We start from the raw sequence: 27527 nt of genomic DNA on the forward strand, positions 1-27527 counted from the left end.
GCAGTTGTTCTTGCAGGATTTAAAAACAAAAGATGTCCTGAAGTGAACAAGGTGGATCTGGACCAGGCCCTTCCTGTGTCCCCCACCTTGTTTCCGTGGCGTCATGGGTTCGGTGTCGTCTGTCGGGCCGCTTTCATTCACCTGCTTGGGGTACAGTGTGTGCCGCTGAAGTGGCGCTCAGACCTGCGTGTGTGTTGAAACCCGAGGACGCTGTAAGCTCACACCTCTGTCCCTTCCGAGACCGGCGGTAACTCGAGCCAGGTCACCTGACACCTTATTGGCTCTGCGGCGTCCTCGCAGTCTGCTCGCCGCCCTTCAGCATGGCGGACACCGGGGGCTGGACACAGCACCACGATGATCCCCGGATCCCCCAAGCAGGACCGACCCTAAACCGTGTGTGGATCTCTCTGATTGCAGGTGAGAGGGACATCATCAATCGGGGGTTTCAGATTGATGAGGACTCGTAACAGAGTGTGATGAGTGTGATCAGAACAGATAATCTCACCTGCTGTTCAGGACAGAACAAAACTTGCAGAAGCTGCTTGCAGCTGCAGAAACATAATCAGATCAAACCTTGAGCCATGATCTCACCATGGAGGCCTTCTGCTAAGAAATCATCCGAACCAAAGCTTCATTTAAATCCCGAGGAAGTGATCTTGACATTTACAGAATTAGACGTCATCTTTTCTAATCAGCGTAATCAAAGGACAAAACGCCAGCAAGTCTGTCCAGGTAAAACCTTTAGGGGGTTGACTACAAAAGTATTTTCTTTGGATCAGTATGTGACTGGTTTAAATACTGCTGCTTCACAATGATGAAACCTTTTTCTTTTTTAAACAAAATGGTTATCTCCCTAGGAAGTGGTTTCCTTTGAGATCAGTTGCATACAGAAACAGATTAATCATCAGGAATTTGATTCCCTTTCAGCTTTTTAAATTTTTTAAACTAATATAAAATATAACATTTCCAGCTTGTTTGTTTATATATCCTTTTTGTATGACACATGTTTCTTCTACACCAGCAGATTTTGTTTAATCACATTTAATGAAATGGTCTTTTCTTTGCTCAATTAAAACACCAAACACATCTTCTGTTTTCCTGTTTATATGACTGGATTACATCTGGTGTTGGGATGCACAGCAGCACTTGGCTGCTTTACTTTGATATGGTTAAATAGGAGGAGACAGATGTGCTATTATTTTGAAAGGAAAATTTACATTATTTTTGTCTATATCAGCACGTAGATACTTCTTGTGGCTTTACAGTTTTTTTGTACTTTTTATAATTTGTTATGCATATATTTTACCTACAGTTCTCTTAATTTGTTCATTTTTGGTAGTAACTTATGTAAAACCTAAACTTTGTTAATGTATTTGTGTTGTACGTCACAGTATTTACAAAGTATGTATTTTTCTTTTTTTTTACACATTATCTTTTAATATGTTAATTAGGAAAACTGACGTGGGCTACCATAAATCGAGATTTAAGCTTACTAAGAGAGAAATCAAAAATCTCGAATTTTTATTTAGAATAAGTCATTGTTCGTGGCCCCTTGCTTAGTGGACCGTGAAGGCAGCACAAGCTGATTGGCTGCTGTTGCCATGAGAGCGACCCGCGTTGTTATGGTGATGTGTCTTAAGGAGGGATTAGGTCAATCAGAGTTTCACATTCTCGTAGCGTCGTCCAGCCCGCGCGGGCTTTAATGGTAAACCCTTAAAGTTTTCTGATGAAAGAAGAAAAAAAAGAAGACAAAATAACTCTGTGGATATTTTTACGCTGCGCACGAGGAAAAGCTGCGGAGATTGATATGAGGCTTTGGGTGGGTTTGTTTTAACTTTACGAGCGCTCAGTTCGAGCGCGAGCTGATGTGCTAACGGCTAACGAGAAGCTAGCTGTTTGAAAAGTTTACCGAAACCGAGCAGGAATTAGACGGACCCATGACGACGGGTGAAGGCGTGAAGCACTCCCCGGTCCTGTCGACCCTGTTTAGAATGATGGACGACAACGAGCTGGAAGGAGCCTCGGAGTTTATCAAAGGTAATTTTAAGTTTTAAAAACATTTTTACAGTGAATTAAATAAACACACAAGAAGCTCAAGAAGATGAAAAACGAAGTTACGGGGAAATCTAAATATTTATCCTCTGGGAAAACTTTAAAATAGATTAAAAAAAATTAATAAGCGACTGACACAAACAAAATAATTGAACGTTTAATAAAAGAAACAATCAAAGACTCAGACTAAGGTTTAGTGTTTTAATTTTTGGTATTGGTGGGGAGGATCATCCTCAAAAAGCATTTGATGATTCCACGGGTTCTTTAAATAAGGCCGTTCTGTCAGTGGTGGTGACCCTGACTAAAGCCCGTGGCTTCTAGTTGTTTACCGCTCATGCCTTGTTTAGTCGTAATAACAACATTTGTTTATTGTCGGATGCTTCACTAACCAGTTTGAGCCTGGTGGAAAGTTTTGGCTCACCTCAGTCAGTCACGTTGTTGCATTTTTGTTTCTCTGTTTTTTTTTATTCCAGATGTCTGAAGGCATTTCACATACAAAAATGTAGTGAAAAAACTTGTGCTTGTGCTTTTTTGGGCCAAGTTAGTAGAAACTTTTATTTTTAGAGGATGGAAATGACCTTTTTTACACCCTTAGACTTTTTAAATACCGGTACATAAAAAATCTAGAGCTTAAAATGTCCTAACTTATACTGTATTAAAAAAAAAAACAGTTTTCAAGGTTTTGTATATGACATGTTTACTTAAAAGTATGTTGGTGGTGTAAATTAATCAAGCTTGGTTGTTATTTTACATACAGGACAGCACAAGCCATTCTTTCCCTGATTCACACAATACTTTTATCAATTGCATCTGACAGGAAATGGGTCATGATTTCTAAATCTTTAAGTTAAGAGATAAACATTTTGTGAAAATTTGAGTATATTCAGGTGAACTCAAACGGTATTTACAGCAGTAGGTGGATACCTAATGCAACTGCTTAGAGTTTTAACTTTTGAAATTTTACACTCATGTAAGTATTACAGTCATCTGTAACGTTGTTTTATCAATTTCCTTTTTGCACTTGATAATATATATGAGCACAACAACTTCTCTTGATGCTTTAATAATGAATCTAATGGCAGATTTAGAAAATGCACCATCAAATATGTTTTGGTGTTATAAACAATGTGTGGCAAAGTGAGTCAATTTTTTTCCTGAACTCATACTGGCAGAAAATCAGATCATTTATATTATCACGTCAAATGTTTTGAATGAACTGGGTTGCTTTGAGGTTGAATTTCCTCTGCAGTCCCAAAGCCAGATTGTAAATTCCTCACAAAATCAGGCTGGCAAAATTAAGTGTGAGGATATTCTACACATGGAGAGCTCCTATAGTATAGTATAGTATAGTATAGTATAATATATAAAAGATGGTTCCACCTCGGAAAGACAGATGTCTGATTAGAATCTTTGTGTTTAAATGTTTTTTTTCGGTAAAAAAAAAAGTCCTAAATCAACATTTAGAGAAAAGAAACTAAAACAGCCCGAGTTTCTGTCAGAAAAGTGTGGAAATGTTGGATTTACAGTGTCAGTGAAATGGCAGCAGCTCAGGGAGAGATTATGTGAATGAACCCTTTATTTTCTGCTTCTTGAAGAAGCTGCAAAGTGTTAGCTGTTTGATAGACATGTTTGCTGCTGAATGATTTTGAATAGTCCAGTTTTCCCAATCGCTACTGATAGAAATGTCCAAACAGCAGCACCAAGTCATCTTCATCCACCACAGCTTTTAACATGAGCTCTCCCACAGTGAACGCATGAAGTTTTTCTCCAGCTGTTGCACCCAGTCATGCGTGCATTTCACCCATGTGCTCAAAGGAAACTTTCTTTTCTGATGTTATGATCTGTCTGTTCTTAAAAATTCAAGCGTATCTTAAAATAACTTATTATGTAACAGGCTGAGGTTAAGAGGCCTGAGTCGCACCTTAAATCCAACAGCAGTTTCTCAGAAACCTTCAGACGTGCTCCGTCATTGTTTGCAATCTTCAGAGCCAGTTCACATAACACCACTTTTTCCTGTGCAGATTGGATAAATGATTGCTTTGCTTCTGAGCAATGTTGCTTGAAACTTGGAATCTTCCTCACTGATGACGTGTTCAGGGTCGTCCTCTTTACTCACAGGATGTTATGCTGTTCCTCGCAGGTGTTGCTCATAGAAACAACACAGCAATCAATACAAATGTCTGATTGTGGCATCTCCTGTTGTCAATAGTGGTTCAGCCAACTGCATTGCACATTGTCATTCAGATTTTACTTTTTAAACGCAAAAAAAGGCCCCTCCTGATGAAATCTGTTACATCTTGAAGCAAAGAAAGAAGAAATGGAGAATTATGTTTCAATTGTTCATGTTTTCCTTCTTTCTTGAAGACCTACTAAGATGAAAATGGTGTTTTTAACATTTTCCTGATGTTTTTTGTGATAATGGATAATATAAAAAGAACATGAGACTGAAAGTTGCATTTCTGAGTATTTATTTTTTCAAATTATGAATCGGGAGCAGATGAAAATAAAAATACAGTTATACTTGGCAGGCCACAAGCTCCCTGGTCCGTTCCATTCTGATGCATCTAGTTGTAGACGATTAGCTCCATGTACGTTTTTCCTCGTCCGAGCTGGTATCTGGGTCAGAACTGTACAGCTGGATAGCTCCAAAATTGCTCGCCACTTTTGTTGCGCCTATATTGTTAGGTTGAGTGTGTGAGGGGGCTGTAAGCAAGCGAGAGAGTGTAATCGGTTCTAAGTTGTGGGTGACAGGAAAGGAGGGGGTGGGGATTTTCCACACCATTGATCCTGCCCACAACTCTGAGGTAACTTTCTGATGAATTACTGCCACTTTGCAAAAACTGTCCTAGAAAACGACCCCCCCCCTTTTTTTTTGGTTTAAACAGCATAATCCAGATTTAAAGAGCACTGGGAAAACTCACTCAAAACATGATCAGAGTGGGACTTTAAGTGAATTTCTAGATGTTTTTTTTTTCTTTAGAAAATCCATAAGTGGATGATTTATTAAATCTATATTTCTCCCCTCACAGACCGACTGTACTTTGCCACGTTACGAAGCAAACCCAAAAGCACAGCAAACACGCACTACTTCTGCACTGATGATGAGTTTCTCTACGAAAAGTAAGTGCGCTGCTTTCCTAGTGTGTGACACATGTAAGTCGACAAATGTTGGCTAAACAAACAATTGCTAAGTCAGGAAGTCCTGATCAGACAAGCCCTCCTATTGGATAGGCTCATTGCTCACCCAGCGTGAGCCAAATTTAAGACACTCCGGTCAGAAGCAGCTGGACCTCCTTTCTTGGTTCTTGGAGATGCTTCGTCAGCCAACATCGACTGTTTGCATTTGTAACTTTTAAGATATTTGACTCACTTCCTGTTTGTATAAAGGAGACACAATCTATCATGAGGCAATAATAGCACTGATGTCTGCTCCAAATAACCACAATCTGGAGGTTGATATTTGAGTTCACTATTCAGACAAATAATTTATTCAGATAAAATACATTAACAGTTATAAATTCATGCAAAAAGTCTTTTAAAAAGTTTCTGTCCTCAAACATTTGAGCTAAAACATCTCCAAAAATAAACTGTTTGAATGAAGTAAACCTCAGCAGTAAAATACGTTTGTGCCTTGATTTTTTTATTTTATTTTAAAAATTAAAAAAGGAATTACGAGTACTGCATTCATGAACACAATTCTTCTAAAACTATAGCCTTAAACTTTTAATGTTTTAAATTCGTAAATTCCATCTACGTCAATTGAAGCCCAGCGGTTACTGCAGCGCAGGTCACACTTTACATTGTGTGTTTGCTGCACTAATGTTACACAGTGACCACAGAGACCAAGTGTGAACGTGTCTGCAGCTCTTCACAAACCTGAATTTATGGTTTGAACTGAAGACTTTTTTATATGGGAAGAAAAGCAGAGATGCTGTTGGGTTGTTATGAATTGAAACTGTGCACTTCTGCACCCTCGCCATCTTACTCCACCCATCCTTTACTCAGTCATGATGCGTTTGAGTGTCTGGAATTTGGATGTTCAAAACCTCTGAAACCTCTGCTCAAAATCCCCACCAACATTTACTCCTCAGTTCCACATTCATGGCTGGATTTCTGCTTTTTTTATATATTTTTTTTGGTCCTTGAAAGTCTGTCATTAAAATATAATTTTCTCTCTGATTACAGTGCTTAAGAGGATTTTATTTTTCTTAAGGATATGCCTCTGTTTCTGTGTTGCTGCTCATTTACTTTCTGTTCTTGAACTGAAGTTTAAAAAAAACCCGATCAGATTAGCCATTTGGGGATGAACAGAAGAATCGGTTCTGATCATTCATGAACATATTTCGGTTGTTGGTTTGTCTCTGTTCTCTGTGTTAAAGGTTTTGAAGCAGAAAACGGGAGTGGATTCTTTTGCTGCGACTTTCACTCCACTGCTGCTAACTTTCCATTTCATCTGGCAGCAGACCTGAAAGCTGTAACCTCTTCCTCTGCTCTTCCACAGTTTTTATGCAGACTTTGGGCCTCTGAACTTGGCCATGCTCTACAGATACTGCTGCAAGCTGAACAAGAAATTAAAAGTGAGTTTCTGCTGATACGACTCTCCCTTTGCGGGAATGTCCAGAATGACATTGTGACATGATGTAAGCCTTCATTCCTGCTGCCACTTTCAAGCATAGCAGGTTTGCATTGTCACTCTAAAGACTCAGTTTGTTTTTGCTGCTTCTCCTTTAGCCTGAAAACGTGTGTCCTCCGTGTTCTGTTTTGCTTGTTACCATGGTGATAGCATTCCTCTCACAGGCCGGTGATGGTAATGACAGCGGGATGGCCTGCTGGGCTGGATTCTGTAAGAATCTTTGTGAGAGACTTTGACCATATTTTCCAGAAATAATCCTGCAAGTTTTGGGTGAAGCGCTTGTAATGAATAAACAAAAAGAGTTATTCAAAGGGCCTTAAAACAAAGACGTTGGCTTTAAATTTGGATTATGTTCTACATCAGTATTACAAGCAACTTTAGACTGCACCTGCATACAAGTCTACAAATTTTTCCTTGTGATTTGCTAAAAGAAATTAGCCATGTTGACACATTTAATAGAAGTACTGTTGAGCTGAAGGACAGGAACAGTTTTTGTGATTTAAATGTGCATAATTGAATTCCTCTGAAATTTCCAGTCATTTTTTGACATCAGTCTTTCTATGGTTAATATAGTTCAGAAATTAAAATTCAAAATATAGGATTTTTAGGAAGTATTGCTTTCTTTCTCCACTGTGACAGAAGTGCTTTGCTGGAGTCTGGTCTCTGGAGTTGTTTTGACTGTCACTCACAGTAAATAATGTGGTTAGCAGCTACTCTCTAATGAATAAAAGCAGCCAGCTGATGGTTTAACAGGCCTCTGAGATTCTGCAGCTCGCCGTTTCCTCTGACGCAGCAGCTCTAGTTTAGCTCAAATTGACAGGGAGGTAATTTAATGACCAACTTAAAAATCGTTTCATCTGCCATTGCAGAAAAGGCCTTCAGCAGATTTTTCTGTTCTTGGGTCAAAAGTTTATAAAGGGTTGCCTCCTTTGGGTTTTTTTTTTGGTTTATCAGCTTTGATTTTAAAATGTTCTTTGTTTTTTATGTGCAGTCATTCACTTTGACCAGAAAGAGGATAGTTCATTACACCAGCTTTGACCAGAGGAAGAGATCCAATGCGGCTGTGCTGATCGGAGGCTATGCGGTGAGTTAATTTATTCTCATTGTAACGTCTGTTGGAAAAGACTTTTCTGAAATATTTCTTGTGTTTCTCCATGGTGTCTAATCTAAGCATGTTTTGTGCGTCCTGGTCATGGTGGGATTTGGAGTCTCAGTACTCTGTGGCTTGATGAACTGCCTGAGATTTAAAATGTGTTTATGCAATGAGAGGCCTCAGTAAAACAAAGTGTTTTTAATGTTTTTGTCTCCAAAAGAAAGCAGAGATGTATGCGGGCTGGCAGGATCTGTTTTTTTAGTCTGCTGTTTGGAGAATGACACCGCTGGGAGTGTTTTTCCAAGGAGGAAACTCTCAGACATAACACTGGCTGCTCGTTTCAGTAAACAGGGTTCACACTGATGTTTGGGAGTACATGGAGGTTCCTTCACGGCAGAGAAGTCGGACTTGATATTGGATAAAAAATCTACTACACAAAGACATCTTCTGCTGTAGAAAACAACAATCAAGTTAGCTTATTTACTTAAATGATGTTTCCTCTTGTGTAATAAAAAATGTGTAGTCTTTAAAAATGATCAAATTGACCTCATTTGAATTTGACCTGGCAAAATTTTACACAGAGATGATTTAAAATAATGTTAAGCATGTGTTTTAAATAGGGCTCCCACATGATTTAATATGCCTCGTGATACATAGTCCACAAATCGATACAATGCAGCTAACTTTGTGGCAATAGAGTACAGTCCAATTCTTTTCCCTAAATGGATCTAGATATTTATCATTCTTTTGGCATTTAAGACTATAAAGGACAATTTCTTTTAACAGAGAAACTCTTGGTAGTAGCAAGCAGGAATTAGACATCTTTTTGTTTGCTTAAGTACATAAAAGGCAACGATAGTAGAGAGACAACTAGGAGAGAAAGTGATCAAATTAGCCAGAAATCAATTATGTACTTCCTGATTGATTTTATACCAACATGCTGTTTGAATCCATGGTTTTACACTGATACTGCTGTTGCTCTATAAATTGTATGATTTTTTTATGCACATCTGTGTCTTTTGCATCCTTACTTGTAAATGACTCTCCTCAGTGGTCGAGCTGTAGAGTGTGTGGACTTCTGGGTTCTTGAATGAAGGAAGCTTTATTTACAAAGCACCTGAGAGTATGAAAGTGCTTTATAATAAAAGAAAGACAAAATAAAATTTAATGTTGGACAGATGAAGAATAAATATTAAAACATAAAATTACAAAAAGCAATGAAATGAAAAAAATGTAAGAATGCAGTAAAACTAGTAAAGGAAAATAAAATGCCACCACCTACTGAGTATAAAAAGCCACTCTAAAAAAGTACATTTTTATTTGACATTTAAAACTATATTGTCTATAGTTGGGTCATACCAAAGGCTCACCAGTAAGGGTTGGGTGTCTGGAGGGCCACAATGCTGTTATTAAACCCCAAAAACAATCAAACAAACAGTTTAATGCAGGGGTCAAACTACCTACAATTTAACCCAACTGTGACTGCAGATCACTCCTAATGTGAGCTCAACCCTTTCGGAAAAAATAAATAAAATAAAATAAAAACTTAGACAAACAGAGATGCTTGTCAGAACTTTATGTTCACTATTGCATGTTTTTTCTGTGTGTGGTTTAAAACTTAAGATTAAAAAACTTGTAAAAGTGAGAAATGTAAAAATCAGCTTTTGGAAAAGCTGCAGGAATCTGTTATCTGTTTCTGAGAAAGTCTAAGGTGCAAACCAAGGCAAGCATAAACGCAGACATTTCTTTCTGGGAACCTGAGCAGACAAAATAAACTGGAATTATCACACCGTGTGAATGCTGTGGAAGTGCAGCTATGTGATAGCTGACCTGACTGACCCGCAGTGTTATTGAGATGCACACTCTCCTGCTGTGGACAGTCCTAAATATTTAAAGTTGAAGGAGCTAAAAACAAAAGTGGATTGTGTGGACAAAGGAGCACTCAGACCCACTGACACACTAAAGACTCACAAGCAGCGACGCCCACAGCTCTGTTAGACTTTCACCACGACTGAAGACTTTAGACTTCAATATCTGGCCGTTTTACACCATTTTTACCAGGAACCGCTCTCTGACCCGTCTTTGCAGGTGGTCTTGGTTTGTTTCCCATCGGACTGAGCTTCGCTTCGCTCTGAGATTCCCCGGTCTGAATACAATCCGTCCCTCGGAGCGGAACAACTGAACCAAAACGTCAGACATAAACAGATTAGGAATGAAGAAATCGACGAGCCGCAGACAAATGTAAAGCCACAGTTGGCTTGTTATCAAACACTAAGAGTTCAACATGTCTTGTTAGAACGTTTATTTTAACATGGCTAAAAAAGCTTCTTGGGTGCTTTTTTATGTCTTACGTGGGATGCGCTGCCGTGTCATCTTAAAAGCTACCCTGTAGTCTCCTTAACAGAATTCTCTTAAAAACAATACCAGAACCACAACCATGAGACACAGCAACTCACTAAACTGTGGTCAGAGGAATGCAGATTCTTCAAAACAATTTAAAATATGACACATTGCTTCTCACTGTTTTCCCGACAATCTATGTCATAAACGCTTAAACACATAAACACTACCTTCATAGCCAATGTCTCCTCATCCCTGCAGTTGCTAGCATCCTCTGAGTTGAAGCACACATGGCCCGTCTCTCTGCCAGTAACTGTCTTGCAGCATGCCTCCACTTTGTTTACAAGCTTTGGTCCATGACAGAATGATCCACTTGATTCCAGTCTGAAAACAGACCAAACTCAAGGTTCAGGATTCGATCCAAATTAAATGGACTTGATCTGGAACCAAGGATTTTTTTCTATTCTGAATATACCCTTAAATCTAGATTTATTTATTTATTTTTTAAACCTTTTTGAAATAAATAAATAAATAGATACTCTAGTCTTAATGCTCATATTCTTATTTGTAAGAGTGACCCCGTTTTTGCAGCTGAAGTTTCAGTTCCTTTTTTTTTTGTTTTATTATTGTTTTTGACATATTGAATGTTTGTTCTTTAAATAAGTGGTGAAATATACATTTATTGTGAACTTTCTATTTCCGTTGTAGGTGATCTATCTGAAGAAAACTCCACAAGAAGCCTACAGAGCTCTGACCTCCGGATCCAACGCCTCCTACCTGCCTTTCAGGTAAATGGTAAAATGACACGCACACGACACAGAAAACAGACTGTGTTACTTCTGGCTAATCTGAGAAGACAAAGAGAAATTGTCTCCTTTTCTATCCTTCTGAATAGTCTTCACCACTGCCTAACTGCTCATCATGGGGATTACACTGAAAACTCTTCCATGTAATCTGTTAGTCACTGACATAGGCTATTATTAAACACTTTGACCTTATCGGAATGATCTGGATGGAGTCTAACTAAAATAGTTGTATTGATCTATATGACTCTAGAAACATTTTATATGAATTTGAGAAGATCAGCTATTTTATTTGGTTTGATGTTTCCTTTGTGTGTTGTGTCTTCTTAAATCTGTTTGTTTCCTATATCCACTCTGAAAGGGTTTGAAAAATATTTCTAAAAGTGATCTTGGGTGGAGTTTTTGTGGTTTCGTTTCTTGTAAGATTCAAAAATTGTTTTGGATCAAGCTCCTAAAAGTGTCCTTATTGCTTTTTTTTTTCTGCTTCTCTGATAAAATTAGTAGGGTTTCATGAAAGAAGGCTCTGGAGAATTGGTGTAGCTGTTGATAATTATTCTCAGACTCCACGGCCCGTTGGAAGGATAGTCAATAACCTGTTGCATGGGATGTTTGCTTAGCTGAACACGCTAATGGATAGCATTAATAATCCACTACCAGCTGACAATCAGCTACTGTGTAGGAGCTCCATGACTGAGCAAGGACAACAAAACCAAACACAAAAACACCGTACTCTGGAAGCTTGCAGGACAGATCTGTCATGATGAGCTTTCTCCTTACAAAAAACATGGCTCAAACCACTCAAGCGTCAAATGTCTCCCTTCTCTGTGAAGGAAATTACTCAGAGTAATTCTCAGAGCTTTAGCATTTCTCATTTTACATCAGCCTGCGCACGTTTTTGCCGCCGGGTCCTCGGTATGTATAAAACACATGTAAATTTACGATGAAAGGAAGCTGACTTTGATTCTGTCGCACATGAATTCATCACAGCTTCTGGGTGCACCTGGGGCAGGTGGAATAAATTCGGTTTGAAGACTGAATTTGTCGTTTCCGCACTGAGACGGTGTAGAAAAGGCTTTTGTTGCCCCGGGGCTGAGCGGTTACATGACAGCAGAGCGTGCTGTTGAAAGGAGGAGGACTTTGTTCTTCTGTCAGCCTCACGAGGAGCTCTGAGCTCTGTTCAGGCTGCACCGGGATTAACCTGGATGTTAGAGGCCACCTTTGCCCAGGGAGACTCTTCAGCGAGGCATTCACTGACTGCTGGTCTCTGCTGCTTCTTAAATCTTCTTTGGGATTTTAAAAGTGATTCAGTACCTGCTTACTTTTTTTCTTCTTTAGAGTTGAGCAACTAACACTTATCCTGCAAAATTAGCTTTAATGGATCCGTAAACCCACTCAGGTGTGGGCAGCTCTGAATGTAATTGCTGTGATCTAAGCAGCATTTGGAACAGCTCTGAAGCGGTCCTGAAAGCACGCTGACCCCTCCGTCTGAATTGTTCCAGACAGGAAGCCATTTGGGATAAACGGCTGCCGTTTCCACATCACATGGAGACATTTCTGGGTTCAGCGAGTCTGCAGCACTGCTGTGATAACTAGACACATCATTCACACTCTAAACATGACCAAACTATCCTTTCAGTGGACTTGCTCAGAACCGGTCCAGAACAGGAACACTTTGTGTGGGCGGAGCACATGTTCTGCTTGAAAGATTTACCTGGTTTACCCTCTTGAAGTCTGGCTCCATGTGTGGTCTGTGTCGAGGCTTTACAGATATTTGTCACATCTTATTGTTACAGTGAGGTAACTGACAGATTACATGCCAAGGTTTCTAGTGTGATGCTTGAGGATGCACTTGGAATAAATACATTACTTCAGGGATTAACTAATTACATTTCAAAAGTAATCAATGTGGGGTTTTTTGTTTTTCTTCTTCGGTATGGTTGTCAACTTGCCATCCTCTTCTATTCAGGGATGCCTCCTTTGGGAATTGCACCTACGATCTTACAGTGTTGCAATGTCTGCAAGGCATCAAAAAGGTGAGAATTTTAAACTCGACAACAGGACTAGCTGTCCTTGGGCTAAATATCAACATAATCTAAGAAAGTTTAAAGACCCACTCAGACGAAAATCATTTTTTTGTGTTTTGAACATATTCTTGCAGCTTTTTTTCTTGATGGTAGAGTTCATAAATAGAAAGTAAATAAAGATTAAAATTGCATTTCTGAGAATTTCTATTAGAAATCATAGTGAAAAAGGAGCAGATGTGTCAACGGTTCAGAGGAGAGTTTTTAATGAACTACAGCCCCTCTGCAAAAACTTTGTCCTAGAAAACAGCCCCCCTTTTTTTGGATTTTGGCTAAAAACGGCAAACTTAAAAGACCACTGAACTGCTTTTAAAACATATGATTGGAGTGAGTCTTTAATGTTTGTGAATATTATTTGACTTGTTGAATTTCTTATTGCACCATAACATCTGCACTTCGACAGAGGCGGCCTGGCAGCTGATTATTTCCAGGTCCTATTAGCTTCATAGCTTTATTTTAGTTGCTATGCCTGTTGTACACTGTCAGCATTCCTCCCATTAGCAATGTAAGCAGAGTATAACTAAGTAACAGGTGTGTTTGTACTTTTTTGCAGATGCTACATAAATTGATGCCTCCAGTTAGTGTATAAATATCATCTATTTTAAAAATAAGGTCCTATCACTGTTGTTTTGATTATACCAAGACTTGAACAGGAGCAATAGATTTTAATATGCTGTGAACTTTAATCCAAATTTAAAACATCAACTTGACTGAAATGATTTAGTAAATGTGCATAACCTGCCTGCACCTCTGTAAGGAGATTCCTAATCATTTGTAGTTTTATTTATAAATTTATTTAATTGTAGCTGTTGGGGAAAACAAGCTAGTTTCCTAAATTCAGTAGTCTGTGACAACAGGAGGCTCCCGTCCTAACCACAGTCTGGTGAGACGTTTTAGCTCCAGTGGAAAATCCAGTAAGCAACATGAAGCGGAAATGAAAATGTCTGAGAGTCCAGATGAAGCAGGACGCAAACTAGAAGCAGAGAGTTCACTTGTTTCAGCAGATTAGTGTTGCGTAACAGCTGAGTGTTGAGCCGGACAAGGATCTGTTGTGCTGTAGGAGAGTGACAGCAGCCAATCAGGGAGCAGCATCTCCGTCTGTGTGTGCATGCACTCTAATCTGTCTGCATCGATCAGAGTGGAGCAACAAACGGTCCCTCTGTATGTTTCCATAAACCATATAATCTGCCTGAATCGAGTCTAAAGAGATTTAAATGCACTATTACTGTTACAGTGACATAACAGTCTGGTGCAGGTGATGCTCTCTGACTGATGGAACAAGCAGAAAAACATCAGACTTTTCTCCTTTTTGTTAGCAAGCTTAACAGCTCTAGATGTAGATGCTTTGGTTGACCACTGTTGGTATGGATTATGCTCTAATGTCTACGTGTTTATTCCAGTACTGTCTGAAATCGTCTGCCTCTTGTCTGGTGGAACTCTTGAAAAAGGATTTATATTTAGAATATGACCTGCCAGAATTTTACACTGAGATTTATTATTTCATGTTTCTTTTGTAGCTTTTATTTCATGTTGAAATAATTTTTTATTCAGAGAAAAACAGAAAATGAACATAAAAATAAACGTACAGGTAATCATTTTAAGCAATAAAAGTTTTGTGATTTGATTTTTTCTTTTGGGGTCAAGTTTATTCTATTCCTGAACCTGAACTTATTTTTTGTCTAGGCTCTGCAGCACGGCTTTTTTGACTTTGAGACGTTCAACGTAACCGAGTATGAACACTATGAGGTAAAGAGATCCTTTTTATTGAGGAATGATGATCAATATAAACAAGAAATTCAGTTAACTTTTGAAGCTGAAACTACTAAATGTTTGCGTAGAATGGATTTACAGCCGGCTTCACAGTTATGTCTAATTTTTTCCTCCATCTGCAGTCTTCAGGAGTTTTCTCTCCATTCCCTGATGTATTTTGCCTTTTTGTTTCTTGTTAGCGTGTGGAGAATGGAGATCTGAACTGGATTGTCCCGGAGAAGTTCCTGGCCTTCAGTGGACCTCATCCTAAAACTAAAATAGAAAATGGTGAGAAACCAAGTTCTGTTTTTAATTTTTTTTTTGTTCTTCCGGAGGAACCTCAGATGACTGCCATAGTTTTTGCCATCTCTCTGTCTGTTTACATTTTTTATTTTACATATACGGCCTCAAATATCTGTTATGTACATTTTGGTGATTGAAACAGAATATGAAGCTCTGACAGATGGGAGCTGTGAAGTTCAGCTCCTATCTGTCTGCTCAGCTGTTGGACAGAACAAGTTAGAAAAAAACCAAACATAGTCTTGAATGTAGCTGTGATTTTAAACAGATACTTCTGTTCTATTAATTGTATTTATTTTCTTAATGCATTTCTGTGTCTTTTGCATCCCTACTTGTAAATGATTCTCCTCAGTGTTCTAGTTGTGGAGTGTCTGGAGTTCTGGGTTCTTGAATGAAGGGAGCTTTATTCATAAAGTACTTTACAATTCCCTCAGGGTATCAAAGTGCTTTACAATAAGAGACAAAATAAAATTCAAAGTTGGACAGATTAAGAATAAATGTTTAAAAAAAATGCCATAAAATTTTACAAACCTAAAACATCACAAATGTTTATCTGTCTGCTTTCAGTCAGACCTCTAACTGGAGTTTTTACATCCAGAGCATCTCTCTCTCTGTCTGTCCCACAGTGAAGTTGGCTGATTAACATTTCCTTATTTAATGTGCGCGTGAAACTAATACTTAATTTATTTGACAGCATTCCTACTTATACATATTAGAGAAACATATTTCTTTATTATTTACTTTTTGTCTGTCAGCAGCTTTTTGTGAACCAGCTGCATCCAGAATGGGTGTGCAGAACTTTTTCAGTGATCTTTCTGTGCAAATTCTAGATACACTTTCATTCAACCCTTTGATTCATTTATTCAAGCACAGTTGAGGTTCTACAACAAATAAAGCTTCTCTTAAAGAACAAACAAATAAAACGTGACTTTCCACCTGTTATTGCTCCACCCCCTGCAGGTTACCCTTTGCACGCCCCTGAGGCTTATTTTCCCTATTTCCGAAAACACAACGTGACCACCATCATCCGACTGAACAAGAAGATCTACGATGCCAAACGCTTCACCGACGCCGGCTTCGACCACTACGACCTCTTCTTTGTAGACGGAAGCACGCCTAATGACATCATTGTACGCCGCTTTCTGCACATCTGTGAGAGCACCCAAGGGGCTGTGGCCGTCCACTGCAAAGGTGAGGAGCTTCGTCCACATCCTTCAGTTCCACTGACAGATGCAGTTACATGTGCATCCAGCAGAGGGAGATGTACTTCCACTAACAGGTTAAAATACCTGGTGGACAAACCCCAGGCATCAAGGGCTGGTGTGTCTGTATGTGTTACAGATATCCTTATCGTACTCACGGCTGATTACCTGGATCAGGCGTGTCCAGCCAAGTAGAACATGTCAGAGCAGGTTATGTACGAGAACAAACAGAAAAGTGTTTCTCAATGCCCACCCCTGAAAATGAGCCTCTCTACTTAAGCAGATAAGACTACAGTGAGAGTGTGATAATGAAGCAGTTCATTATATAAGGTCAGAATTTAATGTCAGGGGTTGATCTGGTTCAGCTTTCCGTGTAAAACCAGTTCTGATGGTTTTTATTCTTGACTTGAAAGTTCATAAATGTTGTTCACCTTTCGGCACATTCCACTTCATTTAAATCATTTACTTAATTTAATTATTTATTTCATCATTATTCAACAATAATAAAGACGACGTCTACTAAACTGAGCTTATGATTGTTCAGTAAATTGCCAATGAGTCTGAATAAAGAACTATTTGAGTTGGGGGTCTTGAAATTGAAAGCTCCAATGTTGATTTACCTGCTGCTGCTGTTGCTTTGGTTGATTTTGTTTTTTAAGATTGAGTAAAGCAAGGCTTGGAACTATAGAAATGTATCCTCTGCCCGCCTTGAACTTTATGTAGTTTAATGTACATCTTTTCTCATTTATTGTGTTCCAAATAAATGAATGAAATCTAGAAGTGGGTACTTGTTGCAGCAGGTTCTGGTGGGTTCAAAGTCTGCTTTATGGATTTGAATAGTATTCTGATATGTGTGTTCAAAACTGACAAATTTATTTTTGCATTACTGTGATGCAGTAATGAGAATGTCTTTCTATTTTGATTCATATCCAAACTAACAAGGGCAAACTTCTCCATAGATTTTTATTTTTCCATATTTCTTCTTCACTTCTCTCCAACAGCTGGCCTTGGCAGAACAGGCACTCTGATTGGCTGCTACCTGATGAAACATTACCGCTTCACAGCAGGGGAGGCCATTGCCTGGATCCGGATCTGCAGACCGGGTTCTGTAATTGGCCCCCAGCAGAACTTCCTGGAAGAGTGAGTCTCAGTGTTTGTTTCCCTTCTCCCTGTTCCCTCCAGCTCTCTTTCTTTTCTCAGTTCTACTGTCTTTATGTCTGCATTTCTTTGTTTCATTATCTGTGAAGTTTGTCACTACAGACTCATTTATCTGGATGACGTTATTTTGAAGTTGAGTCATGGCATCTTACTTTTAAATAACTTCTAATAATATGGCATCTTAGAAAAGCACAATTTTCTGTAGATTAATGTTGATAAATACAATGTTAAGAAGCTGTTACCTCTGTTTATGTCAGTGTAAAGGCTTTAAAACTCCTCAGAAATGAACGCAATACCTACTTTTTTAGGTATTAACCCAACAGGCATAAAGTTATTTCACTTGATTGACTTCTGGCAAGCAGCTTACAGTAGAAAACTGTTAGAAAAAGTACAAACTGGTTCAGTAAAAATGGCATTTCTCTCTGCAAATCACAAAAAAGTCGTGATCAAAGAATGAAAGTCAAAGTCTGGCATTCAGGCAAAAGCTCATGAACAAATATAGAGAACAAAACCTTTATTGGTAAATTTAAGTAATGTTCTCGCTCATAGCTTGTTGCTTCCAGATTGGCCTCTGTTCTTCAGGCACAAGTGGTGAAATATTTTTTCATTTCTTTTTAAGATAAGATGATGTGGAAATGGAATGGATTATAACACAGACAAAGTGGCCTTTGAAGTGTATTTTTAGTCTTTAAGACCTTTTGGTCTAACAACTGTCTGCTTCATGTTATTAGTGTTTGTTTTTACTGGCAGTAAGGACTCATTATCACAGTAGTATTGAATGGTTTAGGAAGTCGAGCCGTTTCTCAAGACCATTTTGGATCATTTTCCCTTTCCATTTAACTAATGGAGAGCTTTTATCTGTAGTTTTCTATCAGCAACATTGGGCCTTTTGAGCTTGTTTTCTGGGAAATCCTAAACTCTGTTTTCCTGCAAACAAAACAAAGTTTAACTTTTTGTTTTGACCAGCTTCTAAACTCAACATGTGGTGTAGGAAAGTCCAAAAAACCTGATGACTTTAGTTTGTCTTATGGAAAAACGGTTGAAACTATGCCAATGCTATAGAAAATGATTAATAGGACAGTTATTCATTCATTCATTCATTCATTCATTCATTCATTCATTCATTCATTCATTCATCTTCTAAACCCGCTGTGTCCCTTTCGGGATCACGGGGCTGCTGGAGCCTATCCCAGCCACTCGTGGGCAAAGGTAGGGGACGTCCTGGAGGGTCGCAGGGCAACTGTTAATCAAACATTTTGAAACTGAAACTGCTGCTCTAACACAACTTCTAACACTCGATTATCTTGCTATCCATTCTGTAGCTGTGTTTCTATTGGCACAAAAAGCTCCCAGTGTCTTTAAAACATTGTGCGCCTCACAGGAAACTGGACATTGGCACCTAAAACTGGTTTTGTAATGAGAACAAGCCTTAAGACTTTCTCCTGGGACTAGGTGTTCCTGTAGGCTGCCAGCACTCATGCTGTTTCTCTTCAGATGTGAATGTGATGCTATGTGAGAAAAGACAATGAACTTGAAGCACTGTCAGTGCAGAAACTGAGGTATTAAAAGATTTCTATCAGTTTTAGATCAGAGTTTGATGTGAGTGGAAGGTTGTGTTGAAGAGTTCTTACATGTTTACTGTCTGAACAATCCTCCACATTTCATCAAAACTAAAGTCTTTTTCATCTTTTCCTTTCATAAATCCTGTTTTAGCTGAGTTTGACATTCGTTTTTTTTTTACGTGGCTTAAGCTCCAGTTCTCTTGCGTCTACTCTCCTCTGCTGAACGCTCAGTCTTGGTGTGTTTGCGTTAACAGGAAGCAGGGGGCGCTGTGGTCGCAGGGCGACAGCCAGCGCTTCCAGAAGGTGAAGCTGGAGGACAAAGGAATGCCCCACCTCATCTCCAGCATGGATGAGCTGTCGCTAAACTCCAGCAGCCAAAGCAACATGAACAGATCGCACAGCTCCGACCATCTGCAGGAGGTCAAACAAAAACACAGAAACACACTGCAACCAACGTGACTCTGCTTTTTCAGGACTCTTAGTCTGTCCCTTTGAAAACTATTTGTTGCATTGAAATTAGATTAGATTTTTTGACACAAAATTTCATTAGAAACCATCAAATTAGGTTCAAAGAAGCATTTAAGGTTAAGGGAAATTAAAAAAAAAATTAAAACTTTTTCATAAAAACTGTATTTCTTTAGATCACATCTGTCAAACTCAAGGCCCGCAGGCCAAATGTGGCCCGCCATGTCATTTAATGTGGCCCGCGAGAGCATAAAAGTTTTTAATTTCTTAAAATAAAAAATAAAAATTGTTGTGTATTTATTCATATCTAGGGAGAATTGGACTTAAAATATCGGATTGGGAAGCTAGACATAAGGACTGTAACACTGTCCATTTAACCTAACCCGACAGAATCAAATGTAAAAGGATTTATGCTGGAGTAACAAGCAAACATGTTTTCTATGCAACTGTAAATGTCACTTTAAAAAGTTATAATAAGAAAAATAATGAGTTTTTTACCATTAAGGAGTAGTTGCATTTATTTTTCATTACATTTAGTTACATGTATAAGTTCTATCTGGCCCTCTGAGGACAGCAACTATGCTGATGTGGCCCTCAGTGAAAATGAGTTTGACAGCCCTGCTCTAGATGCATAACTATTCAGAAATGAGGATGTGAGGTCCGTACATTTAACTTTGTGGTGCAAATCTGGAAGTTTAAGGATGAGAACAGAAGAGTTACGCTGACGTGAGCAGGAAAGCTCACAGCAGAGAAGAAATCCAAAAGCTCAGCATAAGTTGTTCTTAAGCATCCTTTTATTCCTACTTCAAACGTCGTGTGTAAAAGATGTGGCTTTAAAGAGATAGACTCTGGTGTTTAAGTTGTTGCGCAGCAGTAAATATTAAGCCATTTTTTCATTCCCCTACATCTGAATCGGCTACAATTATCTGGCTCTTAATGAACAAGCAACCACACGGGTTTTCTTTAAGCTATTTAAAATGACGTCATGCAGAGTTTTGGTTAACTTCTGTCCAAGCAGGAACTGGTCCATGATCCTAAATCTGTGTGTTTTCCTGCAGAATGACCTCACAGATGGTGGCTCAGGTCTAACGCAGGGAGACAAACTAAGAGCGCTGAAGAGCCGGCGATCTCCTCGCCTATCTGCCACCGGGCCACAAAGGTACCAGTACCTCCTTATTGACGGATCATTTGTTACTTGAACAACATCCAATCACCTCAGAATTCAGAGTTTCGTGCAGTTTCATAGGGAAAACCCAACACTCACATTCTTTCTTTCAGATCTTTTGGATGTGCTTTAGTTTGTTCCTGGGCTCTTTTCTGTAGCTCCAGTCCTAACCTGCATAGAACGACTCGTTTTTCTCATGGCTAATTTCATGAATCGCACAATTATAAAGACAATTTGTCTTTATATCTTTCTCTCGTTGATGAGAAAAAAAATTTTTTGTTTTTTTTCTTGATGGTCTTTTCTCCAGCATGAAAAAAGTGGCAAATATACGTAGAAGAGTTGTAGTGAGGCTGGAAAAGCAACAGGATCTAAACGTAGTTGAATAAGAAGATGGACTGATATCATCATAAAAGTGAAATATCAGCACCTGCAGCACATCATAGGTGCTGTAACACCATTTAGAGATCAAATATTAACTATCAGTCTAACTATCTATCAGTCACTCTTAATTACATTGTTTGTCAGTGGCTCAGGCGGTTGAGCAGGCTGTCCAATGATCAAAAACTCGGCGGTTCGATCCCTGCTCCCCCCCAGCACAGCTGTCGTTGTGTCCTTGGGCAAGACACTTCACCCTCCTTGCCTCCAGTGTGGCTCCACTGGCGTGTGCATCTGTATAAATGACCCTGGTGATGGTCAGAGGAGCCGTAGGCGTGAACTGGCAGCCACGCCTCTGTCAGTCTGCCCCAGGGCAGCTGTGGCTTCAACAGTAGTTACCATCACCAAGTATGAATGAGGAGTGAATGAATAATGGACACATTGTAAGCACTTTGAGCGTCTGGAAAAACGCAGATGAATCATATCCATTATTATTATTATAACCTCCCTGGAAAGAAAACAGAACATCAATGTTATTCCTTCACTAGTCAGTGTATTTATAAATGCATGAATACCAGCCCATCTGGACATTATGTATATTATCTTTGTACAGGACTTCTTAAATTTCCTTCGAATCTTTATTTTAGAAGTCTTAAAATGTCCTACTTATTGTCCTTAAATCCGTAGATGCTTGTTACAACTGAGAAAGCACTAATGTTTACATTTTCTCACTATGATAACAGAAATTGCATTGGTTTACTTTGGATTTAGACTATTGAAATGGTTCTAAAGTGTAATATGTGGAAGAATTGGGTTCCATTCATGTTTGTTGTTGTTTAATCGTTTTAACTCCTTCACTTTAGAGGATGTAGTAGCTAAAAGCAGGTTTAGCACTTTGAATTGTCTCCAGTTCATGTGATGGTTGCACATATCTACACAAAGTTGATCCCAACATGACCTGTGTTGCATTAATATACATGAAGCCCCTGAGGGTTTTTTTAACTTAATCCTGTTTTTGCAGCCAAAACATCTTTGTCCTTTATGCAATAAAAAGTATGTTAATGTCAAAATGGTTGGTCCACTTTAAACTTACAGAAAAAACAGATGAAACTTAAGATCTTTGAAAACTTGATGTTTCTAATGAGAGCTCTGCTGTACACCTTCAATTACGTTTAGGAAAAGCTGTGAACTTAGGATCACCTACTGTCTATGGTTTGTCTGAACCAAGTCCACGATGAGATGAGAAAAAATGTCTTCAGCTTGATTGACCTTCCATTAACCTTCTATCTTTAATCTGAAGGTTCTCTCTGTAGGGATTTATTCAGAGTTAAAAACGTTTTTGTTAGTGCTTCATCTTTTGATTTTTTTTAAAGTTGCATTGACTGTGAACATTTTTCTGTCTCAGACTGGAGGAGGTGAGGCTCTCGGGTCACTCAGCTTCACAGCCGCTCAGGTATCCTTTTCACCTCCTCTGACCATAAAACCGCAGCATGAAGAAGGCCTTCTCTGATCCAGCATCTATGTTTTCAGGCTCTCTATGGGTGGAGGTCAGGGCTCCTCCTCCCCCCTCAAGTCTTCAAAATTCTCAGCATCCTCCTCCTCCTCGCCTGCAGCAAAGAGAATCGGGAGACTCTCCTCACCACCAGCAGTTAACCCGAGGAGGTCAGAGCTCTTGTCTGCACTCCTGCATCCTTTAGTTCTCACCTGATTCTCTTCCTCCTCGTCATCGGATCCTCTTCATCAGTCTGACCTTTGCCAGTCTTCCATAGCAGCTGCTGTTACCAGATCACAACATGCTTTTTAGTTGTACTGCACAAACCCTTTCCTTACCCTCCTTTAATACTCACCTTCAGCTTTTTATTGTAATTATTCAAAGCTTCTGTTTCTTCTGAATCAGGTTTGACGCCCGTTTCTCTAACTTTTGTTTAAGCATCAAAGTTTGTGTTTGAGTTCCACTTTAGACTAGTATAAAACCAGACATGATCCCAGATGTTTCTTTATAATTATCCAGTCCAATCTATTTCAAACCCAGTCTAAACCAGGTTCAAGTAACTTTGAGTCAGCCAAACTTGTTCTGATCCACATTTTACCCCAGATATTTGATGATCATGTTATTCATTATGTGGGTTGAGTTTTTGTCTGAGGTTCCTTTCCTATGTTCTCAGCCGCATGTGTGTGTCATGATGATCACGTGTACTGTGTGTGCTCCTCCACCCCCACCCCCCGCTGACCTCAGCTCAGCTCTCAGCTCACGATTGGCCAGTTCTCTGAGCGATCTGTACGCCGCCGACATGGAGGACAGAAAGAGCCCCTACTCTCCGCTTTCGCCCTCCTCTCCCTCTTCTTTGTCCATAACCCCTGCCCCTTCCTCTTTGGCCCCGCCCTCTTTGTCTTGCTATGCTAACGGACCTCGCTGTGTGAAGCACGAGATAAACAACAACAGCGGTCCATTTGTTGGCTCTGTGGGGCCTCCCGCTGGGAAAGGCTTTGTTCGATCTGGGCTGCAGGACTTCAGCCCTTACAGCAGCCGCGGGCCCTACAGCCCCATGAAGGGCCCCTCAGGACGCTACCTGAGCCGCTCCATACCTGTAAGTCCTCCGTCAGCAGCAGCAGCAGTTCAGCCCCACCCTCATGGTGATTGGTTACTTGTGTTGTTACCATTGACTGTACATGAGAACTGGACTGAGTGACCACTCCCCCCTGGCATTCCAAACAGGAAGTACCCGCTGGCTTCAAGAGGACTTGTATTGGGAAATAAACAGCTAGTTCTCAGCCATTGTTTGTCAAAATATTTATTCTTGCTCTACTTCCCCTTTTTTAACATGTTCTTGATATTCCTAGAAAGTTATTCAGGTTATAAACTGACCAATCAAATGCCTCAATGAAAGTATATGATCTCATGTCAAACAATCAAAGCATTTGATTGGCAGATTCTTTATTTCATTGGAGCCAGATGTAAGACATTTGCTATGGGTGCTGTCACACTCACTCCGTCAAGTTCTCATATACCGTCAATGGTTCTGGCATCACCAACACACCGGACGCAGAAAAGACTGCCAACTATTTTTAACTTAAAAACTGACGTGTGATGCTTCCAGTGTGTTCGTGACCTCTGACCCCCTGTGGTCTTAGATTTTCCTCTCTTAGCTCTTTTGTTTTTTTCTCAGAAGAAATCACATGACGAGGCTTCATCTGAAAACCTTAACTTTCCTCCAGTGTATTTTAGAGCAGTGCAGATGCTGCTGCAGACAAAGCAGTAAAGGGAGAAAAGCCTCGTCACTGTGATGCCTCTGTGTGACGGAACCACATTCTGAAATCTTTTTCATTTGGAGGGGAAAATCGGTTCATTTCTGTGGTGTTCCTCATGAGCTCACACTAACCCACAGCTGCTGCTGAACTGAGGAGCATTTCTCACCAGGAGACGGCAGGAACGAGCATTTAATGTCCTCAACTTTAAACCTGTTTGAATTTACATTTGAGCCACACTTTTCATGTTTTGTCCTGATCAACATGGATCATTTTTTTTAATCAATTGAGGAGTTAAACTCATTTCATGGTTAAATGTAAAAAAAAAACAAGCCATTCAATTTGACTATTGGTGGCCTTAAAAAAGGCTTCAAGGCAGAACCTTAGGATGTTTCCTCCTTCTATTACTTCTCTAAGCGAAAATAATAAAATGCGGATTCCAGCCAGTGTGACTACATCAGTGTAAACACTCAGCAGTGTCTGCAGCACAGAGTTTCATCCCTTTGTTTTACTGCTCAGGCAGAACTTTGATGTCCCGCTCCAATCATCTCTTGAACTATATTCAGTGGTCTTTTAATGATGATTTAATGTTTTTTAGCCCAAATTCTAGGACAGTAGTTCCTTAAAAATAATCCTCTAAGTAATGGGCGGGACCGTTGGTGCAGAGCAACCCCGCTCCCCCTTCCCCTCTGACCGTTGTGGAGCGGAGCTTATGCCCCCCCCCCCCCCCCCCCCCCCCCCCCGTGTATTTTCTACGTCACAAATAAGCTCATTTTTTAAACAGCTTTTTTTTTTCCTCTGCTCCTGATTCCTAATGATTTTGAAAAAATAAAGAATCATTTTCTTAATTTATGTCCTCCATCATCAGAAAAAATGCCACAAGAACATATTAAAAACCGTTTTCATCGGAGTGGGTCTATTCAGGCGTTTGCACACATGTAACAGATGTTTTTTAGGCTGGAAACATCCAGAAAACATGAGAATCCAATGAGCCTAACATAAAAAAAGACAGGAAAATCAGTACAGGCATTCAGGATTGCTGATTTAAATGCGTGGAGCTTCAACCAGTTATATGGATTTCTCAAATATAATATATCATTTATTATATTTGTTCCTTTTAACCAAAATTGTGGATATTTTTTGACTTACTCCTTTCATAGGTTCAGTCTTTAAATGCGCTGAAAGTTTTTCTCTGTTTCATGTTTAGTGAAGTTGAAACAATGTTTTTCTATAGTTCTAAACATTTAAGGGTAAACCTTAACAAACTGCTTTCTTTACATTCTTAATTTTTCCATATTTTACGGTCATATTCAAGTGAGGTTGAGCTACATCCTCAGAATTCTTCACAAATGTCGAACGTTTGCAGACTGTTCTCTGCAAATGAAGCATCAGTTTGACTTGTTTTGTGTTTTTGTCTTGCAGTCTCTTCAGTCTGAATATATCCAATACTAAAAGAAATCGATGATGTAAGGACCCCCAGCCCCGCCCATTTGCTATACCCAGACGCTTAAAGGGAAACGGATAAACCAGCGAGAGTTCGACTCTCAGGACTGAACCTCCTCTATGTGCTGATCATGTATATACGAAAGAGCTGCTTGTAAATATGTCACAGATGTTTAACAACTCTTTGGAAGAGAGATTTTATATTTGTGAAGAAGAACTTGTTCTTGTTTTGAAGACCTTTTATTATATTTTTTCCTTTTGATAAAAGGATACCTGGCTTTGTTGTCATGGTTACAGTATTTCTTCTGGTCCCTGATCAGTCGACAAGCAGACTTTGTCTTTTTGGATGAGACTGATCCATGTTTGACTCTAATCAACTGCAATAACAATTAACGAAAAAGGGAGCCACAAAAAAAGTCGGCCTCTAAACTCAGGGGATTAACAGGAGCATCGGATGGCCTTAAAGGAACTTTGTGCAACGACTCGGGCAACCTTTGACCTCTGCATTGTCAAAGACTGAATGTAAAACCATGGGTTTCAGCCTCGCTGTTGGACTGTAGAATGAAATGATGGTCTCCACCATCTCCACCTATTGTACGACCCTGACTCGGGTCCTCAAACATCACAAGGGAGCCACCAAGTTGTTCATCTACACTCAAGACTACGTATTTAGCCCAAGTTGAAACATTTTTATTTATTTTTTTAAGAGTTTTTACAGTCCAAATATTTAAAAACTTGACGTCGATTTGGGCATCCACAAAGGATGATGGACTTCTGACTGATTTTTTCAGAAATATTTAGTTATTTTCAAGCGTCAGCTGTTGGCTTTCAGCATAAACAGGTGATGTCTAAGAAGGACATGCAACGCTTGACCTCGGGCTTGAAGTGCCTTCAACATTTCCAGCAGAGCTGTGCTGGGATGTGAAGCTGCAGGAAAGGAAGACTTTTATTTTGGCGTTGACTTCCTGAAGTTTAATCTGTTGTTTTAAAAATGGATCCTGTATTTACGGTCACACTGAAATCTATTTAGGGAGAATATAGGTGAATATATATTTTCTTCTGAGAGCAAAGCTTCTATCTGAGCAATAACAATAAAATAATAATGAATCAGATTTTAGTTTCTCTGTTTTTGTATTCATGTTAATGAAACAATAATGCTGCCTCTATTCTTAAGAACTACATTTATTGGTTAACATCTGGTTTTACAAAAATAGACTTGTGGGGATTAGAATTTTGAATAAAAAACATTTGCAAACCTATTCAGACTGCAGTTGAAACCTATTAAAATGCAATAATCTTTAAAAATTTGCTGTTCAAGTTTCTCAAATCATTGAAATGAACAAATGTGAAATGCGCTTTGACATATTTCTAAAATATTTTCAGGACAACAAAGTTGTTGGAACATATATTAGAAATGAGTTCTACACTAGGAAAAAAGCAAAAAGCAATGTGGAGTCATGCCTCGTCTCTAAACTACAAAACTGTTTTAAGGTCAGAAAGTCACGGTCACATGACTTCTAATCAAATCTAATCAATGTCTTCTAATCAATCAGATCCAAACCTGTCAAAACGGCTTTATGGTTGTGATTCACTCAGTTTAAATTGACGTAAGTTAAAGAATTCAGGAACAGCCGATGAATTTATTTCCAGCTATGGAAACAAATCACTTATGATTAGCTTTCTGGTAGATACTAAATGAAGGTAATTTGGAGGTTGGTGGTTTGATGCGTATTTGCAGCAACTGGTGTCAGAGCACGAGGTTTTTGGGGGAAGCTTCAGGATGTTTTGATCTAAACTTCTGGTTTCACTTCATGCAAAGTTGCTCTACATTGATCTCAGGTTTGAAATATTTTGTTTTTT

At 39.2% G+C, this 27527-nt stretch overlaps 1 protein-coding gene across 3 annotated transcripts; it reads left to right on the forward strand.

The window, feature by feature from the left end:
- Positions 1 to 1622: 1622 nt before the first annotated feature.
- cdc14ab (cell division cycle 14Ab) lies at positions 1623 to 26779 on the forward strand. 3 transcript variants are annotated; one of them, XM_023954440.2, is made up of 16 exons: positions 1623 to 2037; positions 5082 to 5172; positions 6554 to 6629; positions 7677 to 7769; positions 10827 to 10906; positions 12888 to 12954; positions 14686 to 14748; positions 14952 to 15039; positions 16012 to 16242; positions 17255 to 17393; positions 19228 to 19393; positions 20497 to 20597; positions 22384 to 22431; positions 22509 to 22640; positions 23215 to 23566; positions 25647 to 26779. In XM_023954440.2, the coding sequence occupies exons 1-16, from the start codon at positions 1938 to 1940 to the stop codon at positions 25674 to 25676; spliced, it is 1857 nt and encodes a 618-aa protein (XP_023810208.1). In that variant the 5' UTR covers positions 1623 to 1937; the 3' UTR covers positions 25677 to 26779. The 3 variants fall into 3 exon arrangements, with proteins under 3 accessions (XP_023810208.1, XP_023810211.1, XP_023810210.1); XM_023954443.2 differs by lacking the exon at positions 23215 to 23566; XM_023954442.2 differs by lacking the exon at positions 5082 to 5172 and having other exon boundaries at positions 1899 to 2037.
- The last annotated feature ends 748 nt before the right edge of the window (positions 26780 to 27527 follow it).

The sequence above is a fragment of the Oryzias latipes genome, chromosome 4, assembly GCF_053564925.1.
Source record: "Oryzias latipes strain Hd-rR chromosome 4, Olatipes_Hd-rR_3.1".
In the NCBI taxonomy this organism is placed as follows: domain Eukaryota; kingdom Metazoa; phylum Chordata; class Actinopteri; order Beloniformes; family Adrianichthyidae; genus Oryzias; species Oryzias latipes.

Coding starts and splice junctions, on each gene's coding strand:
- cdc14ab (XM_023954440.2), top strand. CDS start 1,938: ATGACGACGGGTGAAGGCGTGAAGCACTCCCCGGTCCTGTCGACCCTG. Junction 19,394..20,496: donor GCTCCGACCATCTGCAGGAG/GTCAAACAAAAA, acceptor GTTTTCCTGCAG/AATGACCTCACAGATGGTGG. Junction 23,567..25,646: donor ACCTGAGCCGCTCCATACCT/GTAAGTCCTCCG, acceptor TTTGTCTTGCAG/TCTCTTCAGTCTGAATATAT.